At 49.5% G+C, this 19,210-nt stretch overlaps 1 protein-coding gene across 3 annotated transcripts in view; it reads right to left on the bottom strand.

Annotated features, from left to right (window-relative positions):
• GSG1L (GSG1 like) overlaps positions 1-19,210 on the bottom strand; it is a 252,677-nt gene that overhangs the window by 15,177 nt on the left and 218,290 nt on the right. For 2 of the 3 annotated variants that reach the window (XM_068969308.1, XM_068969309.1), the window contains one exon: positions 11,620-11,787. In XM_068969308.1, coding sequence (XP_068825409.1) covers positions 11,620-11,787 — 168 coding nt within the window. Of the gene's footprint in view, positions 1-4,297; positions 4,318-10,739; positions 10,770-11,615; positions 11,788-19,210 lie in introns of all 3 variants that reach the window. The other variant, XM_068969307.1, reaches the window with a different exon arrangement.

Below are 19,210 nucleotides of genomic sequence, written 5' to 3'. Positions count from 1 at the left end.
GGCTGAGCTGGCAGAGACCCAGGACTTGGAAAAGTGTAGCACCCCCCCACCCCGGAGAACACGTGGCAAAGCAACTTGGCACCATCGCCCTGTGGGATCCTTCCTGCGGCCCTGTGAGATGGGCATCATTCCTGCATTTGACTGATGAAACTGAGGTATCAAAAGGTGACGTGACCGATCGGGTGCCATTCAGCTGATAAACTGGAGGCAGAATAGGGATGCAAGCCTATGCGCTCTCACAAAAAGATGTTCAATCACGTGCAAATGGTACACGACAAAAGCAAGTGTGCAGTGTGTTTGAAAAGTTACACACTAAGCCTTCCCTGGTGGTCCAGGGGCTAGGAATCCGCCTGCCAATGCAGTGGACACAGGATGGATTCCTGGTCCAGAAAGACTCCACATGCCGCGGGGCAACCAAACCGGCGCACCGGGACTGCTGAACCCACGCTCTAGAGCCCACGCTCTGCACCGAGAGAATCCACCACCACGAGAAGCCGTGCACCGCAACTGGAGAGGAGCCCCTGCTTGCCGCAACTAGTGAAAGCCCTCAGGCAGCAACGGAGACCCAGTGTAGTAAAAAAATCCATTCATTAATCAAATTACACACTGATATGCACAAAGCATTACTTGGCAGAACGTATACCAAAAGGTTAACGGTGATTGACCCCAGATAATGAGAATAAAAGGGATTAAATCTGAAGCCTTTTATTTTTTTAATCTTTCCCCACTCCTGGAAAGCCTTCTTTTTGAATTTACCTCTATGTTCTGATTTGTGGGCAAAAGACTTTGATTAGCTGTGTCACTTTCCTTAACTAAATTAAAACAACTCCCATAGATATTTCTACACAGAAACAAAGCCCTGGTCTTCCGACGTCTGCCACAATTCTCTTTCCTACCAACAGTTATGAGAATTTCTCCTCTGGCATCCGAAGTTCACTGCAGTTCCAGAGGGACTGCCAAGGCCAGGGATGGGCGACAAGCACAGGGCAGACGGTGACCAGGGTCAGAGAGGAGGCAACTGCAGACTCTCCAACATGGTTCCAGATCTAGACCCTTGCCCCCATCCCACTGAAGACAGAGTCGGAGAACGGGCAGGTCCATATGCCCACATGGCGCTCACCCATGTGTAACCCAAATACATCCCAGAGCTCCACGAGGCCCAGTCATGTGCTGTTCCTTTCTGTGTGCACGCGTGTGTGCATGCATGCACACGCACACGTGCATGTTCAACTCTTTGCAACCCCTCGGACTGTCGCCCGCCAGGCTCCTCTGTCCATGGGATTTTTCAGGCAAGAACACTGGAGTGGCTTGCCATTTCCTTCTCCAGGGGGCCTTTCTGACCCGGGGATCGAACCCACATCTCCTAGGTCTCCTGCATTGCAGGCAGATTCTTTACGCTGAGCCGTGCCTTTAGACAAATATAACCTAGTCCCCTGAAGTAGAAACAATTCCAACCACTACTGCACGTCCTAAAGCACACACTGCAGGCACCTCCAAGCCCTTCTCTGTGGCCCTGTGTCTTGACATCATCCCTCTGTTCTTCACTTTGCTTTCAGTTACCTTGGAGCTTATGTTTCAGGAGAGAACCACTGTGCCTGGCATGGTACCCCACTTCCTGGACACCCAAACCTTGTTGCTAAGAGGCCCAGAGTTCAGTAGTCAACACATGAGAAAACTTGCCAGTTAGAAATCACTTGCTGGGCTGGGGACAACTCGGAGAGGTCTCAACCAAACCATCTGATAAAGGACTGGGTTTTCCCCCCTTAATTTTCAATCTACCTAGGACTAAATTTTTAATAAAATAAAATAACAATGAATTGCTGGAGATTGAAATGAAAACACACGAGCACACACAAAAAGCAAGCTTGGGTATACAGCAATGTCAGTTACGGCAAGAGCTCTGACTCTTAGCCCCCCACCCCGTGCTCCCTGGCAGGAAACCCCTGAGGGCAAGAGATGCTCTGGGTACAACTAAGACCTGGGCCCTGGAGGGAGGCGGGGTCGTGGCTGAGTCCTGCTCTGCTATGAACGGGCAGCTTACCGGAAGCTCTGAATCTCTGTGTTCTGGAATTTTCTACATGGCCATGGGCAGACCAGTGGTGCTGGCAATGACCGGGAGGACAGATACCATGGCCCCACTGGTTGCTATGAGGATGGGAGCCGAGGATCCGGCATAGAGGGAGGGTCAGAACAGAGTAGCCCTACTGACTTTCAATCGGTTTCATCATTGGTCCCCCTGCAAACACTTTAAACTCAGAAAAAGGATGGTGTTTATCTCCTTCTCCACTTGTAGTGTTGGGGTCCAGCACAGCGATGGCAAAAAGTATCCCAAGGAATGTTAGAGAGGAGAAAAGGAGGGGGAAGTAGGGAGGCAAGGAACTGGGGAGAAGCACCATGCAGGAGACTTTCCCTGGGTCGGGAAGATCCCCTGGAGGAGGGCGTGGCTACCCACTCCAGTATTCTTGCCTGGAGAATCCCATGGGCAGAGGAGCCTTGGGGGTCCATGCTTTCATCACTGGGGGAACAATGATGAAAGAAGAGTTGGACACAACTTAGTGACTAAGCGTGAGCACGAGCAACCTGCGGCTACAAGCAGCCCGCTGGGTTCATCCAGGAAGGCTGAGCTTCGCATTCAAAGGAAAGGAACTGCTCAAGTGTCCCTAGGTGACTATCTTCTTTAATTTGAAGTCCAACTTCCTGCAGGAAACGGTACATGCTTTCTGAAGATAGGTTTGTGGGGTTTTTTGGATGGTAGTGTGAGAGGTGACCCATGAATCTCAATAAGCACTTTGAAGGGTCAGTGGGGGGCGCTGGGGGTGAAGCAGCGCTCAGAAGGAGTAGCGGGCTGATGGCAGGTCAGGGATTTGAACTCAGGCCTACCAGTCCCTGGAGCTCAAGCGTGTTTCCGTTGTGGCCTGCAGATTCCTGGCTGGCAGAAGCTGCACCAGACCCACCCTGCGTTCACTTGCGCTGGGAGGTCCCATGGAAAGTGGGGCTGGGCACCATCCAGCTTGGCCCCTCCCAGGACTGCCAGTAAATGTGTAAAAGGGTGGTGAGGGGTGTGACCACCCTGTCACATGGCCACTGCTCTGATGACCCACAAGATCTGCAATCTGGGCATTTGCTCTTTGGAGAGAAGAAGGCAGGTGAGTGATGGAGCAGGGAGACTTCAAGGGTCTGAGAGTTTGAACCCACATCTTTTCCTGCAGGGAGACTCCTGGTACCTCCACATCTTATTCCAGGCACAAGTGTGGCACCCTGGCAAGGGGTCCACCAGGTCTTACCTCTGCTGTGGCAAGAGTCCCAAGCCGCCCCAGCACGGAGTGCCCAGCCCGCTCCCCACCCACCTCTTTCTCACTGCCCCAGGCTGGCTTGTTTCCCAAATCTCCACTCACTTCCTGGTATAAGGTGGCAGTCTGTGTGCTGCGCTTCTCAAATCATCTGATAAAGGGCTAGGTTTCACACTCCCCCCACCTTTAATTTTCAGCCTACCTTGGACCAACTTTTTAATAAAATACAATAAAAATGAACTGTTGGAGAATGAAATGAAAACACACACACACAAAAGGCAAGCTTGGGTGTACCAGTGATGTCAACTCACTGTGAAAGTTTCCAAGCACGTGTCTCAGTTCCTCTCTTTTTATCACGGATGTGTCTGCAAATGGGCCCTGGTCTGGGGACCATACTTTGAGCAGCACAGAGGTGCAGACCCCGTCTTTATCCACGGGCCTCTTCTGACCCATAACTGGGGTTGCATCCACTCTGTCCTCCAGCCCAGCGTTCCCCAAATGTGCCAGTAACCACAGATCACTCAAGGAGCTTTTTAAACTGCAGATTCTGGTTCCATAGGTCTGGGGTGGGGCCTGAGGGTCTGAATTCTAACAGATCCTCAGGTGGGATGATGCTGTTGGTCCCCAGATCTCTTCTGAGGAACTGGGCATTAGACCATGGGCTCTGAGCACTTGTGAGCCTCCTGGAAGCATCAGCTCAATCACCTTCCGTGTCCTAGGTTGTCATCTGGGTGCAGGTCTCCCGGGCCCTCCCCAGAGTTCCAGCTGCAAATGAGAATCACCAAAAGAACTGGCAGTAGTGATGGTTGGGCAGGAGCGCGCCCGGAGCCTCCCCGCCTCGCGTTTCTCTCCACTGGGCTGACACTTGGAGAGAACGTGGAGGTCAGGAAGCAGCTGTCCTGCAAGGCTGTTCCCAGCTCAAGGCCCACTCTGTGCCCTTCGCTTTCCTTGCATGAAGGGTTGGTTATCAGGTGAATCTAGGGAGAGCCCAGAAATTTCCACGGCGCCATCTCCAATTTCTGGGCATCTCGCTCCTCTTGAGACTAAACAGTGGCATCAAAAGACCCCAGTAAAGACAAATAAGGTGTGAGGCATTACTGAGAAGTAATATTCAAGCAGCAAGAGTGGGAAAAGACAAGGAAGAGGGAGCTATGATTGGACACGTCTCAGAGGCTAAATGGCTAAGAAACAGTCGCAGGGGACAAAGAACACAATGATTTTTAAACGAGGACTGATGATGGGATGAAGGATGAAATTAAAAGAAAATTTGGCAAATAAATGACCACGCATAGGAGATTAATATTCTATAACATCCCCTCAGAAGTGCCATTCCTAGGCAGGGGGAAATAAATGGATTTTTTTTTAAAGAGCCTCTCTCTGGTTTTTTCTTTTTCTCTTGCCATTTTGTAAGCAAGCTCATGATACAGAACATTCGGAAAATACAGGGAAGATAAATATCCACAGTGCCAGCACCCTCCCCTGATCTTTGTGTGCAGCTGACAGTTTTACCTCCCATTTCTCTGAAATTGGGTTTTAAAAAGAGACCTCGAGATATTAGCACCTTGAGATTATTTTCGTAACTGCATGGGCTACAAATTATTACTCAGAAGAACAATCACTAGCATTAATGGGGCCCCCACCCCACACCCCCAGGCCCGCCTTCAAGAGCTTCAAGGGCCCCCGACAACATGGAAACCTCTAGACCTGACTTATCTCCAAAGTGCCTTCCTCAGCCCAGCCTTGGGGACAATGAGAGAGACCAGGTCAGCAGTCTCAGAGGTGGGCGCATCTGAGCGGGGTCCGCTCAGCATGGCGGCAGCAATGGGGGAAAAGGACGGGCAAGCAAATCCAGCGGCAGCTCCCAGAGGGCGAAGGTCACCTTGGCCAACAGACTGGCTAGTGACCTGCCCCAAAGGCCCCTGCCCTTCTGCCCTCTGTCACCCTCTCCATCCAAGCCGGGAATTTAAAAGGAAGTGGACCTGCATCCCTGCCCTGTGCACACGTGGCCAGTGCTGAAAGAGAATGGATGGGGGATTCCACCCAGTTCAGAATGGATGCTTAAGGGACTTCCCTGGCGGTCCAGAAGGAAATGGCAACCCACTCCAGTACTCTTGCCTGGAAAATCCCATGGATGGAGGAGCCTGGTAGGCTGCAGTCCATAGGGTCACTAAGAGTCGGACATGACTGAACAACTTCACTTCACTGCACTTCAATGCAGGGGATGCGGGTTCAACCCCTGGTCAGGAAACTAAAATACCACTTTTAGCATGGCCAAAAGATAAAAAAAAATTTTTTTTTAAGGTCGATACTTGAAGTAAGATCTGCAGGCCCAGAATCGACAAGGCAAAGAAGGGGGGCACCCCATGTGAAGAGGAGAGCTGTCCTGAGGCTTCAACAGAAGCAGAGGAATGACCTGTCTGGGGAACTTCCAGCGGAGCGGAGGCTGAAGCAGGGAGGGGTGGGGGCCGATCCATGGCGAGGCTTGTAAGTTACCACAGGAGCTGGACCTTTGTCCTGGGGCTCTGGGGAGGCACTGGGGTGTTTCAGCAGACAGATGAGGGTGGGGGCACCCTGATCGGACCAGCAGAGAGAAGAGACTTTGGTTGCTGGGGGAAGACAGATGCCAGGGGCAAAGTGCCCTCCAGTAGGTGAGAGCTGCCGCCCTGGATGAGGATGGCGGGAGTGGAGATGGAGAGAAGTGGTCCACCCACAGGGGAAAGCACTGGATATGGGGTGTCCGGATATGAAGGGTAAGATGTGCAGATGTCTGCTTACTCAGGCAGGACATAGAGAAGCAAAGGAGAGGGACGTGAAACAGAACCCAGTTTGGGGGAGACCATCTTAAATGGGTCCTGGCTATGTTTATCATTTTTTGGCAATGCCATGAGGCATGTGGGATCTTAGTTCCCCGACCAGGGACTGAACCCACGTGCCCTGCATTGGGAGTGCAGAGTCTTAACCACTGGACCACCAGGGAAGTCCCACCATGTTGATTTTGAGGCCTTTGGGAATCCAGAGTGGAAACACTAAAGAGGCAGCTGGATATGGGGCCAGGGGTCTGCAGGGGCCCAAGCACTCATAAGTCCTGGTGCGTGCGTGACCGCAAAGGCCAATGTCAAAAGAGGGCCTAGAACTGAACTTGGGAGCACCACCATCTAAAGGAACAGAGAGGAGGGTGGGAGAGGGCACCCAGCGCCCGGAAGAGTGGCTGGTGGGAGCCTGGAGAGGGTGGGCAGGAGGGAGGGGGCATGCCCATTCTCCGGGCAGCTGGAAGCTCTTTCTGCAGAGACGGGGGTGGGGAGCAGCTCGCAATGGGTCGAGCAATGAGTGGGAGGTAAGGAGGTGGAGACCAGCCCTTCAGAAAGTTTCCCTGCGTACAGGAGCCAGAGCAGAGCCAGCAAGGAATGGGGTCTTTGTGGCCCTTTCTGCACTGGTCCCGGGGATGGGTAAAGAGGGGGTGGCTCTCTGCTGTGAAAAACGATATATGTCCACCTGCTTCCCCAGGTAGGAAGCCCCATGAGGCCTGGCACCCAGGAAGGAGGTTTGGGGAGGGTCCCCATGCCACCTTCTCACCCCAGTAACATCTAATCTGCCCCTGGGCCAGCGCCCCACCCGAAACACTGTAGGAGGGTGAGAGAGATGAGTCACCCAGGCCCGACTCCCACCAGCTCCCCACTCTCAAATCACACCAAACTGCTTACATTTTCCTAAATACCCTTGTTTGTTGCCTGTCTGGCCTTTGTTCATACTGTTGCCTCTGCCTGGGAGCATGCGCCCCCACCCCACTCCCGCCTGGCCAGGAGTGCTGGCCACGCCTTTAAACACTTGGCTTGAGATGTCTTCACTGGTGACCCAGTGGTTGGGACTTTGTGCTTCCAATGCAGGTGGCTTGGGTTCAGCCCCTGGTCGGGAGACTAAGATCTCACAAGTAGACTAAATAATAAGAAGAAGTGATAAAAATAAACAGAAATTTGGTTTGAGACCTCACCTGTGAAGGTTTTTCTATCCTCTGCCTCCCCCAGGGTGGTACCAAGCTCCCCACCTGGAGTGATCTCCAGGAGACCCCATCGCCACACCCAGGAGGGTGTTTTGCTAAGCTCCGCAGACCAGAGCCAGGTGGCCGGGCAGGTGACGTTAGAGGCTGGAGGTCTTCAAGGTGACGTGATACACCTGGGGATCCTCAGCTAATAAACTGCAGGGTTTATTCCAGCCTGGGTTTATTTCCTCGTGTCTTCCACAGGGTTGAGTGAGAGTGTACAGGCAAGGCCCTTGAACGGGGAGGCAGGGGGGCGGGGAGGGGGAACAGCATCGCTATAATTAACAATATAATTATTACAGAGAGTTAATAACTTGTTGAGCCCCTGTGGTTCCAGGTGTCAGGGACAGAGCGAGAGCCAAGAAAGCGCCCTGCTTCTGCGGTTTGCACACGCCCGGGAGGAGGCCAGTAAACGAATGAACTTGGAAATTCGGAGACTGGGACGAGTGCCTGCTGTGCCTCAGAGCAAGGGGCAAGGGAATGACTGGGAGATCTGATCCTGGGGTGGGGCGGCGTGGGGACAGCGGGGAGAAGCTGCCTTCCCTGAAGCCCCAGGCTTCTGCTCGCTCCCACCCATCCACTCTTGAATCCCTTGGACTGCAAGGAAATCCAACCAGTCCATCCTAAAGGAAATCAGTGCTGAATGTTCATCGGAAGGACTGATGCTGACACTGAAGCTCCAGTATTTTGGCCACTCGATGAGAAAAACTGACTCATTTGAAAAAACCCTGATGCTGGGAAAGATTGAAGGTGGGAGGAGAAGGGGACGACAGAGGATGAGATGGTTGGATGGTATTACCAACTCAATGGACATGAGTGTGAGTGAGCTCCAGGAGTTGGTGCTAGACAGGGAAGCCTGGCGTGCTGCAGTGCATGGGGTCGCAAAGAGTCAAACACAACTGAGCGACTGAACTGAACTGACTGAACTGAACCCACCCACTGCAGCTTCCCCAAGGAAGGTGGGATGTTTGCTCAGTTGAATTCCCTCTGGAGTCCAAACCAACAGGGTCTCCTTTCCTTCCCATGCTGTTAAACCTGATCTGAACATCAAGCTTTCAGGAAAGCCCCGATCTGCAAATATTTAACTTTTCACCCTGCAGCTTCCTCCCCTCCCCTGGGAGGCCCCATTAAGCCGCCCTCCTTGGGGACGACAGGCAGGGTGAGGCTGGGAGGGTTTAATCCCAGATGTTTCTCAGAGTTGGCATAGGCTGCTCAGAGTCAGGGCGTGCAGGTTCAGCCTCTCTGACAAGCCCAGCACACGGGGACACACTGGCCGCTACACACACGCGTGCACACACACCCATACCTTTCTTCCACACACCACTACATTGCGAAACTCTGAAAAACAGTTTAGAATCTGCCCAATCACACCTCTGCTCCTGCAAAGAAAAATCCAACAGGACAAGGATGGGGTGTGATGGTGGTGGAGGGGCAGCAATCCAGGCCCTTCTGCCCCAACAACCCCTACAGGATCCCATCTTGTCCTCAGTCAGGGGCTCCTCTCCCGATGGCAGGAATGGCAGGGGCGGGGGGCATCACCTGAGGAAACCTGCACCCTCTCCCAGACGTCTCTGGCCCCACACCCCTCTTCTATATTCACAGCCTACCTGACACCTCACCCACCCGTTTGCTGTGGTTATTAACGTGATTATTAGATGCCCAGTGTCTACCGCACTGTCCTAAGCTCGTCATTGCCGAGTTTTATACTTTGTATCAGTAGCAGAAGGGACAGGAACCACAGATGAAACGCCCTCCTAAGCCACACACTGTGCTAGCTACCTTTCCTGGGCCATCCAATTTGAAGCTTCCTGAGATGCTGAGAGCTCTGGGCTCTCTCTTACTGTGGTTGAGAGGAAGCCAGCCCAGAAAGGCTCAGGGACTTGCCCCAAGTCACACAGCACTCAGGCAAGGGATCAGGAAAATTCAGGTTAGGGGACTCCCAAACCCCTGTTCTTCCCACAGCCACCTCTTGTGGCCCAGGGATTGAGAAACATGGGCAGGTGGGGTCAAGGATCTCTTCTCGAGTGTCCCTGGTTTTGGTCTCAAGCACTCTGGCCCCTGCAGGAGTTCAGCCCTGCAGCCGGGCCCCTTGCAGATCTGAGCAGACATCTGTCTGTGTGCTCTGAGCGCTTTGTAGGGAAGCCACCAAAAAAAAGAAGTGAACAGCCCAGCTAAGCTGAAATGTTCTCCTTGGAGAGGAAGGAAAATAAAATTTGATGAACCTCTGCATAATGTTCAAGTTATGAACGTGTAAAGTGATATTTCGCACATATGCTGGGAAGCATTTATCTTCTCCCATGTCGTTGGGGCCTGAGCTATGAGGGACCAGCAAACGGCAGCTTCTTGTTCATGAGGTGCATAGAGGTCCTGTCTTCCGCCTCAGCAAAACGAGGGCCTCTACGGATGCCCCGGCCTCTCCCACAGCCGAGGTGACAGCAGAGGCAATGATAACGGGGCCACTTTCAACACCAGGCTGCTTACGTGGCTGCTGTAAACATTCCTGAGTCTCTACTATGAGTCCCGTGCTCTGCCAGTCACCCCAACCTTCCTAGCAGACGCACTCTGTACACAGCCATGGTAAGGCGGGCCTGTGTGCCAACCTGTCCTGGGCTCCCTGGGGACAACCGATTGGCCTGGACCTGGACACGTGACCTGGGACTTTGATATAGGAACAAGATGCTGTATCTGCCCGACGATGGTGGGGCTTAGGCTGAAAGAGTACCAGGCAGGCAGGCTGAGGTCTCCAAAGAGAAATTGGTCAATTACACACACACACATCAAACTAACCCCCAGATGTTAAATGAGCACCTATTAGGTACCTGGTCCAGTACTTAGCAGAACCCTCCAGACCTCATGGTCTACAAACTATTACACTGATGTGTATGTGTGAGTCACTCAGTTGTGTCCGACTCTTTGCAACCCCATGAACTGTAGCCCCGCCAGGCTCCTCTGTCCATGGAATTCTCCAGGCAAGAATACTGGAGTGGGTAGCCATTCCCTTCTCCAGGGGATCTTCCTGATAAACAAACAGAATAATGTCAGGTTATGTAGGTGCTATGAAAAAATAGCAATGGGATAAAGAGGGACTAGGACGGTGTATGGGTGTGTGTGTGCAGTTTAGACTAAGTGACTAAGGAAGGCCACGCTGAGCAGGTAACATCTGAGCTGAGACCTTGGTGAGCCAGCCAGTGAGGAGTCCAGGCAGGGACACGGCAGGTGCAAAGGCCCTGAGGTGGGGATGAACTTGCCGTGTTCAGAGACAGAAAGGAGGCTCAGGTGGCAAAGGAGAGGTGAAGGGGTCTGTAGCAGTCAGAGCGCCGTCCCTGTGTGGCCCCCACCCTGAGACTTCTTGGCTTGAAACCCTTCCATGTGCCCCACGGGGAGTCTGACTCCTCGGCGCTGCCCAGCTTCACAGTCTCCCTCCCTCTTTTCCTCCTCAGACTCTGTCATCGGTCCTGAGAAGTTCCATTCCCTGCCACTGAAAATCTTTAGTGCATGTCCAATCAGCACCCCCGAAGCAGACTGTGATAAAGACTTGGGTACAGGTAGTTTATTAAGGAGCTGTCCCAGGAAATATGATAACGACTTGCCTGTTCTTCCACTCATCCATCAAGCATCCATCCATCATCCATCCATCCAGCATCCATTCATCCATCATCCATCCAACCATCCAGCATCCATCCATTCATACATCTATATTTCCATCCAACCATCTACCCATCCATACATACACACATATATCTGTATATCCTTCCATCATCCATCCACCCAGTCATCCAGCCAGCCATACATCCACCCACCATCCACTGTCACCTCCTCTCTTCCCAGCTGGTCTATAAGGACGCAGGTGATCAGATGTGGTCCCTGACTTTGAGGAGCCCTTCTCCTCTGGCAGTCATCACCAATCTCATGCTGAGTGCTTTTTTCACTCAGTGCTATGATAGAGCCCAAGAAGGAAACCTTAGTTCAGCATCTCTGTGACCCTACCTTGGTTCCAAAAATCATGGAGCCAGGGCAAATACTCAAACTTGATTCCCTTCTTAGTTTCTCAAGCTCTGATCACATCAGACCAAGGCAACCTTATGCCCCATAAAATATTAAAATACCCCAGAAATTTCAACTCAGCGGAGTCCAAACTCTGCCTCACCCGGCCTGCCCCTTCCACCCCATGACCCCTTGGAACACTTCTGTCCAACCACTCGAGTTTTTCAACTGGAGCCCTGTGGCCACTGAGGCTGGGTCTTGGGCTTCCGATTCCCAGCGGTGGCCAGAGGTGACCCCATGTGCACTGACCTCTCCCGGAAGTACTTGATGGCCTCAGGGTCTATGAAGGTCGGCTCCTCCCGGTAGCCCTGCTCAAAGACCTTGCGCTTGTGCCGGAACTCAATGACCGTCTTGGTGTAGGAGTTGAGCGTGGTGACAGAGGCTGCCATGCAGCAGGTGAACGAGCCCCACGCCAGGCTGCCGAGAGACGAGGAGAGAGACGCCGCAGTCAGCGTGGGCAGGGGACAGGGGACCGCACCAGCCAGACATCCAGACCTGAGAGAAGTAGGCCTTGGTTCCCGCTCCTGGTCTGGCTATCTGGACATTGTGATTCAGACATGACAGGGTTCATTGGTGGGAGGCAAGAGTCATTCCACCCACAGGCTGGCATCAGGGAAAGTGACCAGAACACAACCACGCTTGCACTGGGTCTCGGTGGATGAGTGAGAGTTTGCTGGGGAAACAGCATTCCAGGAAGACGGAAGAGCGTGTGCTAAGGTATTGGGACAAGGGGCAGTAGGAAGCATTCCACACAGTGGCACCCTATAGAGTGCCACGCCACAGGGCTGCTGCAAGGATTCACGGAGAGGATCCACTGGAAGTGTCTTAGAACAGGGTCTGGAAATAGGAGGCCCTCAAGAAAGGGTTGCCCCCCTCACTGTCATCACTATTATCAACATCCTGACTACCCATTCTAGCTGTCTTGCGTTCCAAGTTCTTTCTCTGTTAGATGAAGGCTCTTGACTCACACTTCCCGCTGTGCACAGCTGGGGATTCTTGGCTGCGTTCATCGGATGTGGATATCGAGCCAACCAAAGCCGGAGAACCTGTCCTACCCACATCTGGAAAGAAAGGGAGCGGGGTGTGGAGCTAGGAGAGTCAGCTGGCGAGGGTGCTGGGCTTCTCTGCCCCCCCTGCCCATCCTAGACATGGCTTCCTGCCTGATTCCTCTGATCAAGACCACGCAGTGATACACAGAACAAGGATGGGGTACCCTCCTTGCTCCAGGCACACCTGGTGTGGCTTCCAGTCCCTAGTTCCCAGTCTCTTCCCTAATAACTGATTTCCTCCATGTCAAGGGCTCAGTTTTGTTGCTTCCAAGCCTGCGCTGTCTCAGGGCCTCCAGCCTCCCCTTTGCCTGCCACCATGGTGTCTCAACATGACCACCCCTGCCTTCCTCAAGGTCAGTGCAGTCCACCTTCCACACCCGCTGCTCTTCTCCTTGTCAGCCTCGGAGTGCCCAGAAGGAAAACAAGGTGGAACCTGAGGATTCAGCCTTTTTCTCAGGCACCACCCCCCACCCCCATCATCATATTCTCCTTATCGCCAAACTGTTTAGTTAACAGCAGTCCCCAGTCTTCTTGGCACCAGGGACCAGTTTCATGGAAGACAATTTTTCCAACTGGAGGTGGGAGGAATGGTTTGGGGATGATTCAAGAGCATTACATTTACTGTACACTTTATCTGTATTATTACATCAGCTCTACCTCAGATCATCAAGCATTAGATCCGGGAAGTCAGGGAGCCCTGCTTTAGTAGATTGCCCTATTCTTTCACCAGGAACTAATTTAGATCCTCCAGAAACTGCGGATCTATAAAAGGCAGCTTTGGAGTATCCATCTGGCCCCTTTAAGACCTATCCTGTCCATCAAAGGACCCAGTAAGTGACCGCACCCTGCTGTTCTTAGATGACTGAAGCAGAGCTGTACATCTGACCAACATTGGTCCAGTCAGATACTCTCTTCTGAGCAATGAATCTGAAGGTTCCAGTCTAATCTGGGATGTCTGTTTGAACTAGAGTGATGGACACCCAAGCTTGAGGATGGAGAATGAAAAAGCAGGCTGTTTCTGGGATTCCATGAGTCTGTCGGTTTGGCCTGACCAGCACCCATTCTGTAAAGGGACCATGACTCCCCTCCTCTTTGGCGATGTAATTTGTGTGGGGCTGGCCTCACCCCCAACCTTCAGGGGTGCCTGCATGACCCAGGCCCGGCCAATGAGTTCATTTCCCTCTGGCCACAGTAATTCAGGGACAAGCCTGGAACACTCAAGTCAGCCTACTGAGACTCAACCCCAGGACTTTTGCTTATGCTATTGGAAAACAGGGTTCATCTTTTTTCCTGGGGTGTCATGCTGGTGAGATTTCAGTCAGGAGCTGCTGGAGTCCATAAGGCCCCACCCCTCAGGCTGAGGATGATGCTGACTCAGAAGGAAGCAGAGCCACAAAAAGGAGCTAGATCTTCGAAGCCATTATTCCTGGACTTGCAATTATATTGTAGGAGCCCAAATTCCTTTTTTGGATTTTTTCCCCCCTCAAGCCAGTTTGAATTGGGTTTCTGTCATTGGCAACAAAAGTTCTTATACAATTACTTTCTATAAATTCCCTTCTTTTGCATAAGTTCCTTAAGAAGTGATTTTCTAGTCTTTATAACCAGGGATCTTAACTGAAGACGTCTAACTCTCAACTGTGATGACCTGACCGAGGTGCAGCATAGAATTCTGTTAATATCACATGTTGTCATTTAGTCACTAAGTCATGTCCGGCTCTTTTGCGACCCCATGGACTGTAGTCTGCCCAGTTCCTCTGTCCATGGAATTTCTCAGGCAAGAATACTGGAGTGGGTTGCCATTTCCTTCTCCAGGGAATCTTCCCGACTCAGGGATCAAATCCGAGCCTCCTGCATTGGCAGGCGATTCTTGACCACTGAGCCATCAGTGAAGCCCTGTTCTACCACATAATGCCTATTTAATTTCACCACAGTCCTCAAAACACCCTGTACTTCTCTTGTGTCTTTTTATCTATTATTTTTCATCCTTTGTTTTTTAATTAAATGTTTTATTTTGAGATTATCATAAATTCATATGCAATTGTAAGAAATAATTCAGAGAGAGCCCTGTGCACTCTACCCAGTTTCCCCCAATGGCAAAACTGAAAAAGTGAAAGTGTTAGTTGCTCAGTCATGTCCAGCTCTTTGTGGTTCCATGGCCTGTAGCCTGCCAGGCTCCTCTGACCATCGGATTCTCCAGGCAAGAGTACTGGAGTGGGTTGTCATTTCCTCCTCCAAGGGAATCTTCCCAACCCAAGGATCAAACCTGCATCTCCTGCATTGCAGGCAGATTCTTTACCATCTGAGCCACCCATGGTTCAGTTCAGTTCAGTTCAGCTCAGTCACTCAGTCGTGTCCGACTCTTCGCAATCCCATGAATCACAGCACGCCAGGCCTCCCTGTCCATCACTAACTCCCGGAGTTCACTCAAACTCACGTCCATCGAGTTGGTGATGCCATCCAGCCATCTCATCCTCGGTCGTCCCCTTCTCCTCCTGCCCCCAATCCCTCCCAGCATCAGGGTCTTTTCCAGTGAGTCAACTCTTCGCATGAGGTGGCCAAAGCATCGGAATTTCAGCTTTAGCATCAGTCCTTCCAAAGAACACCCAGGACTGATCTCTAGAATGGACTGGTTGGAAATACCTTACCAATATAGTATCAGGCAGGATACTGAAATTGATACAATTAAGATACAAAAAGTTTTCATCCATCACCACAGGGATCCTTCCAGTTGCCATTTTTACAGCCACACCCACGTGCTTCCCAACCTCCAGCAACCACTCATCAAGAATGTTATATTCATGGAACCATACAATATGTATGTTTGGGATTGCCTTTTTTTGCTCAGCATAATTCTCTGGAGATTCATCCAAGTTGTGAGTATTAAGCATTTGTTCCTTTACACTGCTGAACAGCATTCCTAGAGCAATGTATGAGTTGTTGCACACTCTCACCAGCTTTTAGTGTTGTCACTATTTATTAATGTTAGCTATTCTGAGAGACATGTAGAAATATCTCACTGTGGCTTTCATTTGCATTTCCCTAATGGCTAATGGTGTTGAACATCTTTTCATTTGCTTATTTGCCATCTGTGTGTCCTCTTTGGTGAAATGGCTGTTCACTTTTTTTTTGCCCACTTTCTAATTGGATTGTTTTGCTGTTGTTATTTACTGTTGAGTTTTGAGTGTTTTTCTATATCCTAGATACCGGTTCTTTGTCAAATATGTGGTTTCCAAAAGTTTCTTTCAGTCTGTAGCTTATCTTCTCAACCTCTTAACAAGATTTTTTTCACAGAGGAAAAGTGTTTAATTTTGATGAAATCCACTTTATCAATTTTTCCTTTGATGCTTTTGATGTCAAGTCTAAAAACTCGTTGCCAGGTCTAAATCCCAAAGATTTTTCTCATATTTTTTTCTAAAAATTTTATAGTTTTACATTTTATATTGAGGACTGTGATCTGTTTTGAGTTACTTTTTATATAAGGTAAGGAATAGATAAAGATTGATTTTTTTTTTTGCCTATGACTATCAAATAGCTCCAGTACCATTTGTTGAAAAAGTTATTTCCTGTTCCACTGAATGGATTTACACCTTCGTCAAAAATCAGTTGGCCATATTTGTGTGGGTCTGTTTCTGGGTTCCTTATTTTGTTCCATTGATCTGTATGCCTATCCTTCCACCAATACTACACAGTCTGGGTTACTGTAGCTCAATAGTAAGTCTTGAAACTGGGGAGACTGACTCCTCCCACTTTCTTCTTCTCTCTCAAAATTGCTTTAGCCCTCCCGGTTCTTTTGCCTTTCCTACCAAATTTTAGAATTATCTTGTCTAAACCTACATGAAATATTGCTGAGATTTTTATACCAACTTGAGAATCAACGTCTTTACCACGAACATAGTATATCTCCCCACTTGTTTAGATCGTCTTTGATTTCTTTCATTAGCATTTTGTGGTTTGGGGCATGCAAATCCTGTAGATGTTTCATGACTTTCACTTTTTGAAGTGTACAGGGTATTGCATTTTTTACTTTTGTTGTCCAACTGTTTTTGCTAGCTTACAGAAATGTAATTTTTTTCTATTTTTTACATTGTATCCTGACACCAAACTGAACTCATTTATTAGGTCTAGGCATTTTGGGGAGGCATAGATTTCTTAGATTTTTCTACATAGACAGTCATGTCATCTGCAAATAGGCATAGTTTATTTCTTCCTTTTCACTCTCTGGAAAATCCCATGGAGGGAGGAGCCCGGTGGGCTGCCATCTATGGGGTTGCAGAGAGTCGGACACAACTGAAGTGACCTAGTAGCAGCAGCAGCAGCCTTTTATTTACTTTTCATGACACTAGCAAGAACTTCTAGCACTATGCTGAGCAACAGTGGTGTTTACAGCCTTGGAGAGAAAGCATTCAGTCTTTCAACATTAAGTATAATGTTAGCTGTAGCTGTTTGTAGGTGTTCTTTATCAAGTTGAAGTCGTTTCTCTCTATTCCTAGCTTTCTGCAAGTTTTTAAAAAATCATGAATGGATGTTGAATTTTGTCAACAAATTTTCTGCATTGATTGATATGATCATGTTGTTTTCCCTTTATGCCCCTTAATCTTCTCCCATTAATAATATAATTGCCTTAAATATTTCCTCTGAGTAATTTAGAACCACATCAGGGCATGTTGTAATTTTTGCTTCAATCATCATCATCATGCATGACAGAAAACTCGAGAGGGAAATTAAAAATGTTCTTTTATTTCTAATGTTCCAAGATTTATTCTTAATTTTTTTTTCTATTTAGAGAACTTTTTTTGGCCATTCTTTCAGGATAAGTCTGCCAACAACTTTTCTTAGTTTTCCTCCATCTGAGAATATTTTGATTCCTCCTTCCCTTTCCTAAAAGATATTTTTGCTAGAAACGGAATTCTAAATTGATGGTTTTTTTCTTTCAGCACTTGAAACATCATGTCACTTCCTTCTAGCTCCATTGTTTCTGATGCAAAACTCCCTGTTTAAATTGGTTTTCCCCATGGTTAAGGGCTTCCCAGGTGATGCTAGTGGTAAGGAACTTGCCTGCCAATTCAGGAGGTGTAAAAAGATGTGGGTTCAATTCCTGGGTTGGGAAGAGCCCCTGGAGAAGGACATGGCAAATCACTCCAGTACTCTTGCCTGGAGGATCCCCACGGACAGAGGAGCCTGGCGGGCGATGGGCCATAGCATCGCAAAGAGTCAGACATGACTTAAGCAACTGAGCACACACAGTTAAGAAGGGCTTCCCAGGTGGCGCTGGTGGTAAAGAATCCACATGCCAGTGCAGGAGACATAAGAGGCACAAGTTTGATTCCTGGGCCGGGAAGATCCCCTGTAGTAGACAGTGGCAATCCACTCCAGTATTCTTGCCTGGAAAATTCCATGGGCAGAGGAGCCTGGTAGGCTACAGTCCATGGGGTCACAAAGAGTCGAACGCGTCGAAGCACAGTTAAGGTACTGTTTCACTCTTGCTGCTTTCAATTTTTTTTTTCTTTGACTTTAGTTTTTTTAAAACCAGCTTATCTACGATATTCATTGACAAACTTATCCTGAGTTTATCCTGTTTGGCTATCCACTCAGTGTGACTCTGTAGGTCTCTACCTTTTACAAAATTGGAGAATTTTCCAGCCGTTATTTCTCTGAGTACTTTTTCAGCACGCTCGTGCCTCTTCCCTTTTGGCAGTTCAATGTCAGATCCTCTGCTACAGTCCCAGAGATCCTCGAGGCTCTGTTTCTGTTTTCTCTGTTGTTCACATTGGGCAACTTCTATCTTCAAGTTCACTGATTCTTTCCTCTGTCTTCTCCAGCCTACTGTTGTGCCCACCCACTACGTTTTTTATTTCAGTTATTGTGTTTTTGAGTTTTAAAAATTCCACTCATTTCTTTATTACATCTTCTAGTTCTTTCCTAAGACTTTCTATTTTTTTCATTTGTTTCAAGGGTGCCTGCTGAAGCATGTTAATAATGATTATTTTAGAATCTTTCTCAGATAATTATAACACCTCTGTTATCTCAGTATTGGGATCTATGGAGTATATTTTTACTTTCAGGTTGAGATTTTCCCAGGCTTTCACATGGTCAGTGATTTTTAGCGGCAACCTTGAGATTTGGGGTATTTTTTTTTTTATGAGACTCTGGATCTTGTTTAAACCTTCTGCTTTAGCTGACTTCCTCTGACACCATTCTGACAAAGGAAGAGGGAACACTGCCTTGTAACTGCCAGGTAGGAGTAGAAGTCAAGACTTCCCACTGGGCCACCACTGACATTCAAGGTGGAAAGGTTCCTGGTTACTGCTGGGCCGGGGTGATTAGTTCTGACCCCCTGAAGCCTCTGCAGCTACCACTCTGGTTAGGAAGGGTAGGAGTGACTCATTATGGCTCCCCAATTTCCCTCCACTTGATACCACAGGGGAAGGAATGACTTCATCATCCCCAGCAGCAGTGACAACCCTGACTCTCCACGACTTCTCCTCTGACCCCACCTCAGCAGGGATGGGGAGGGGCACCTTGTTACTGCCTATTGGGAGGGAGTCCGTGCTCCCCATGTGATCTCTATAGACACTCAGAGATGCCTGGGGCTTGTTAGAGTCAAGCAGGGTGAAAGCCACAGCTCTCTACTCTGGTGCCAGTCCAGCTGGATGTGGGTGCCTTATTACAGTCCGGTAAGGTAAAACCTAAACTTGGCACAAGTAGAGTAGTGCCGCAGGACGGTTTTTTGTTTCTTTTGGTTTTATTTATTTTTGGCTGCACTGGGCCTTTGTTGCTGTGCACGGGCTTTC

This window comes from Capricornis sumatraensis, chromosome 3 (assembly GCF_032405125.1).
Source record: "Capricornis sumatraensis isolate serow.1 chromosome 3, serow.2, whole genome shotgun sequence".
In the NCBI taxonomy this organism is placed as follows: domain Eukaryota; kingdom Metazoa; phylum Chordata; class Mammalia; order Artiodactyla; family Bovidae; genus Capricornis; species Capricornis sumatraensis.
The sequence above is the reverse complement of the archived record's forward strand: the minus strand, read 5'-3'. Positions and strand labels throughout refer to the sequence as shown.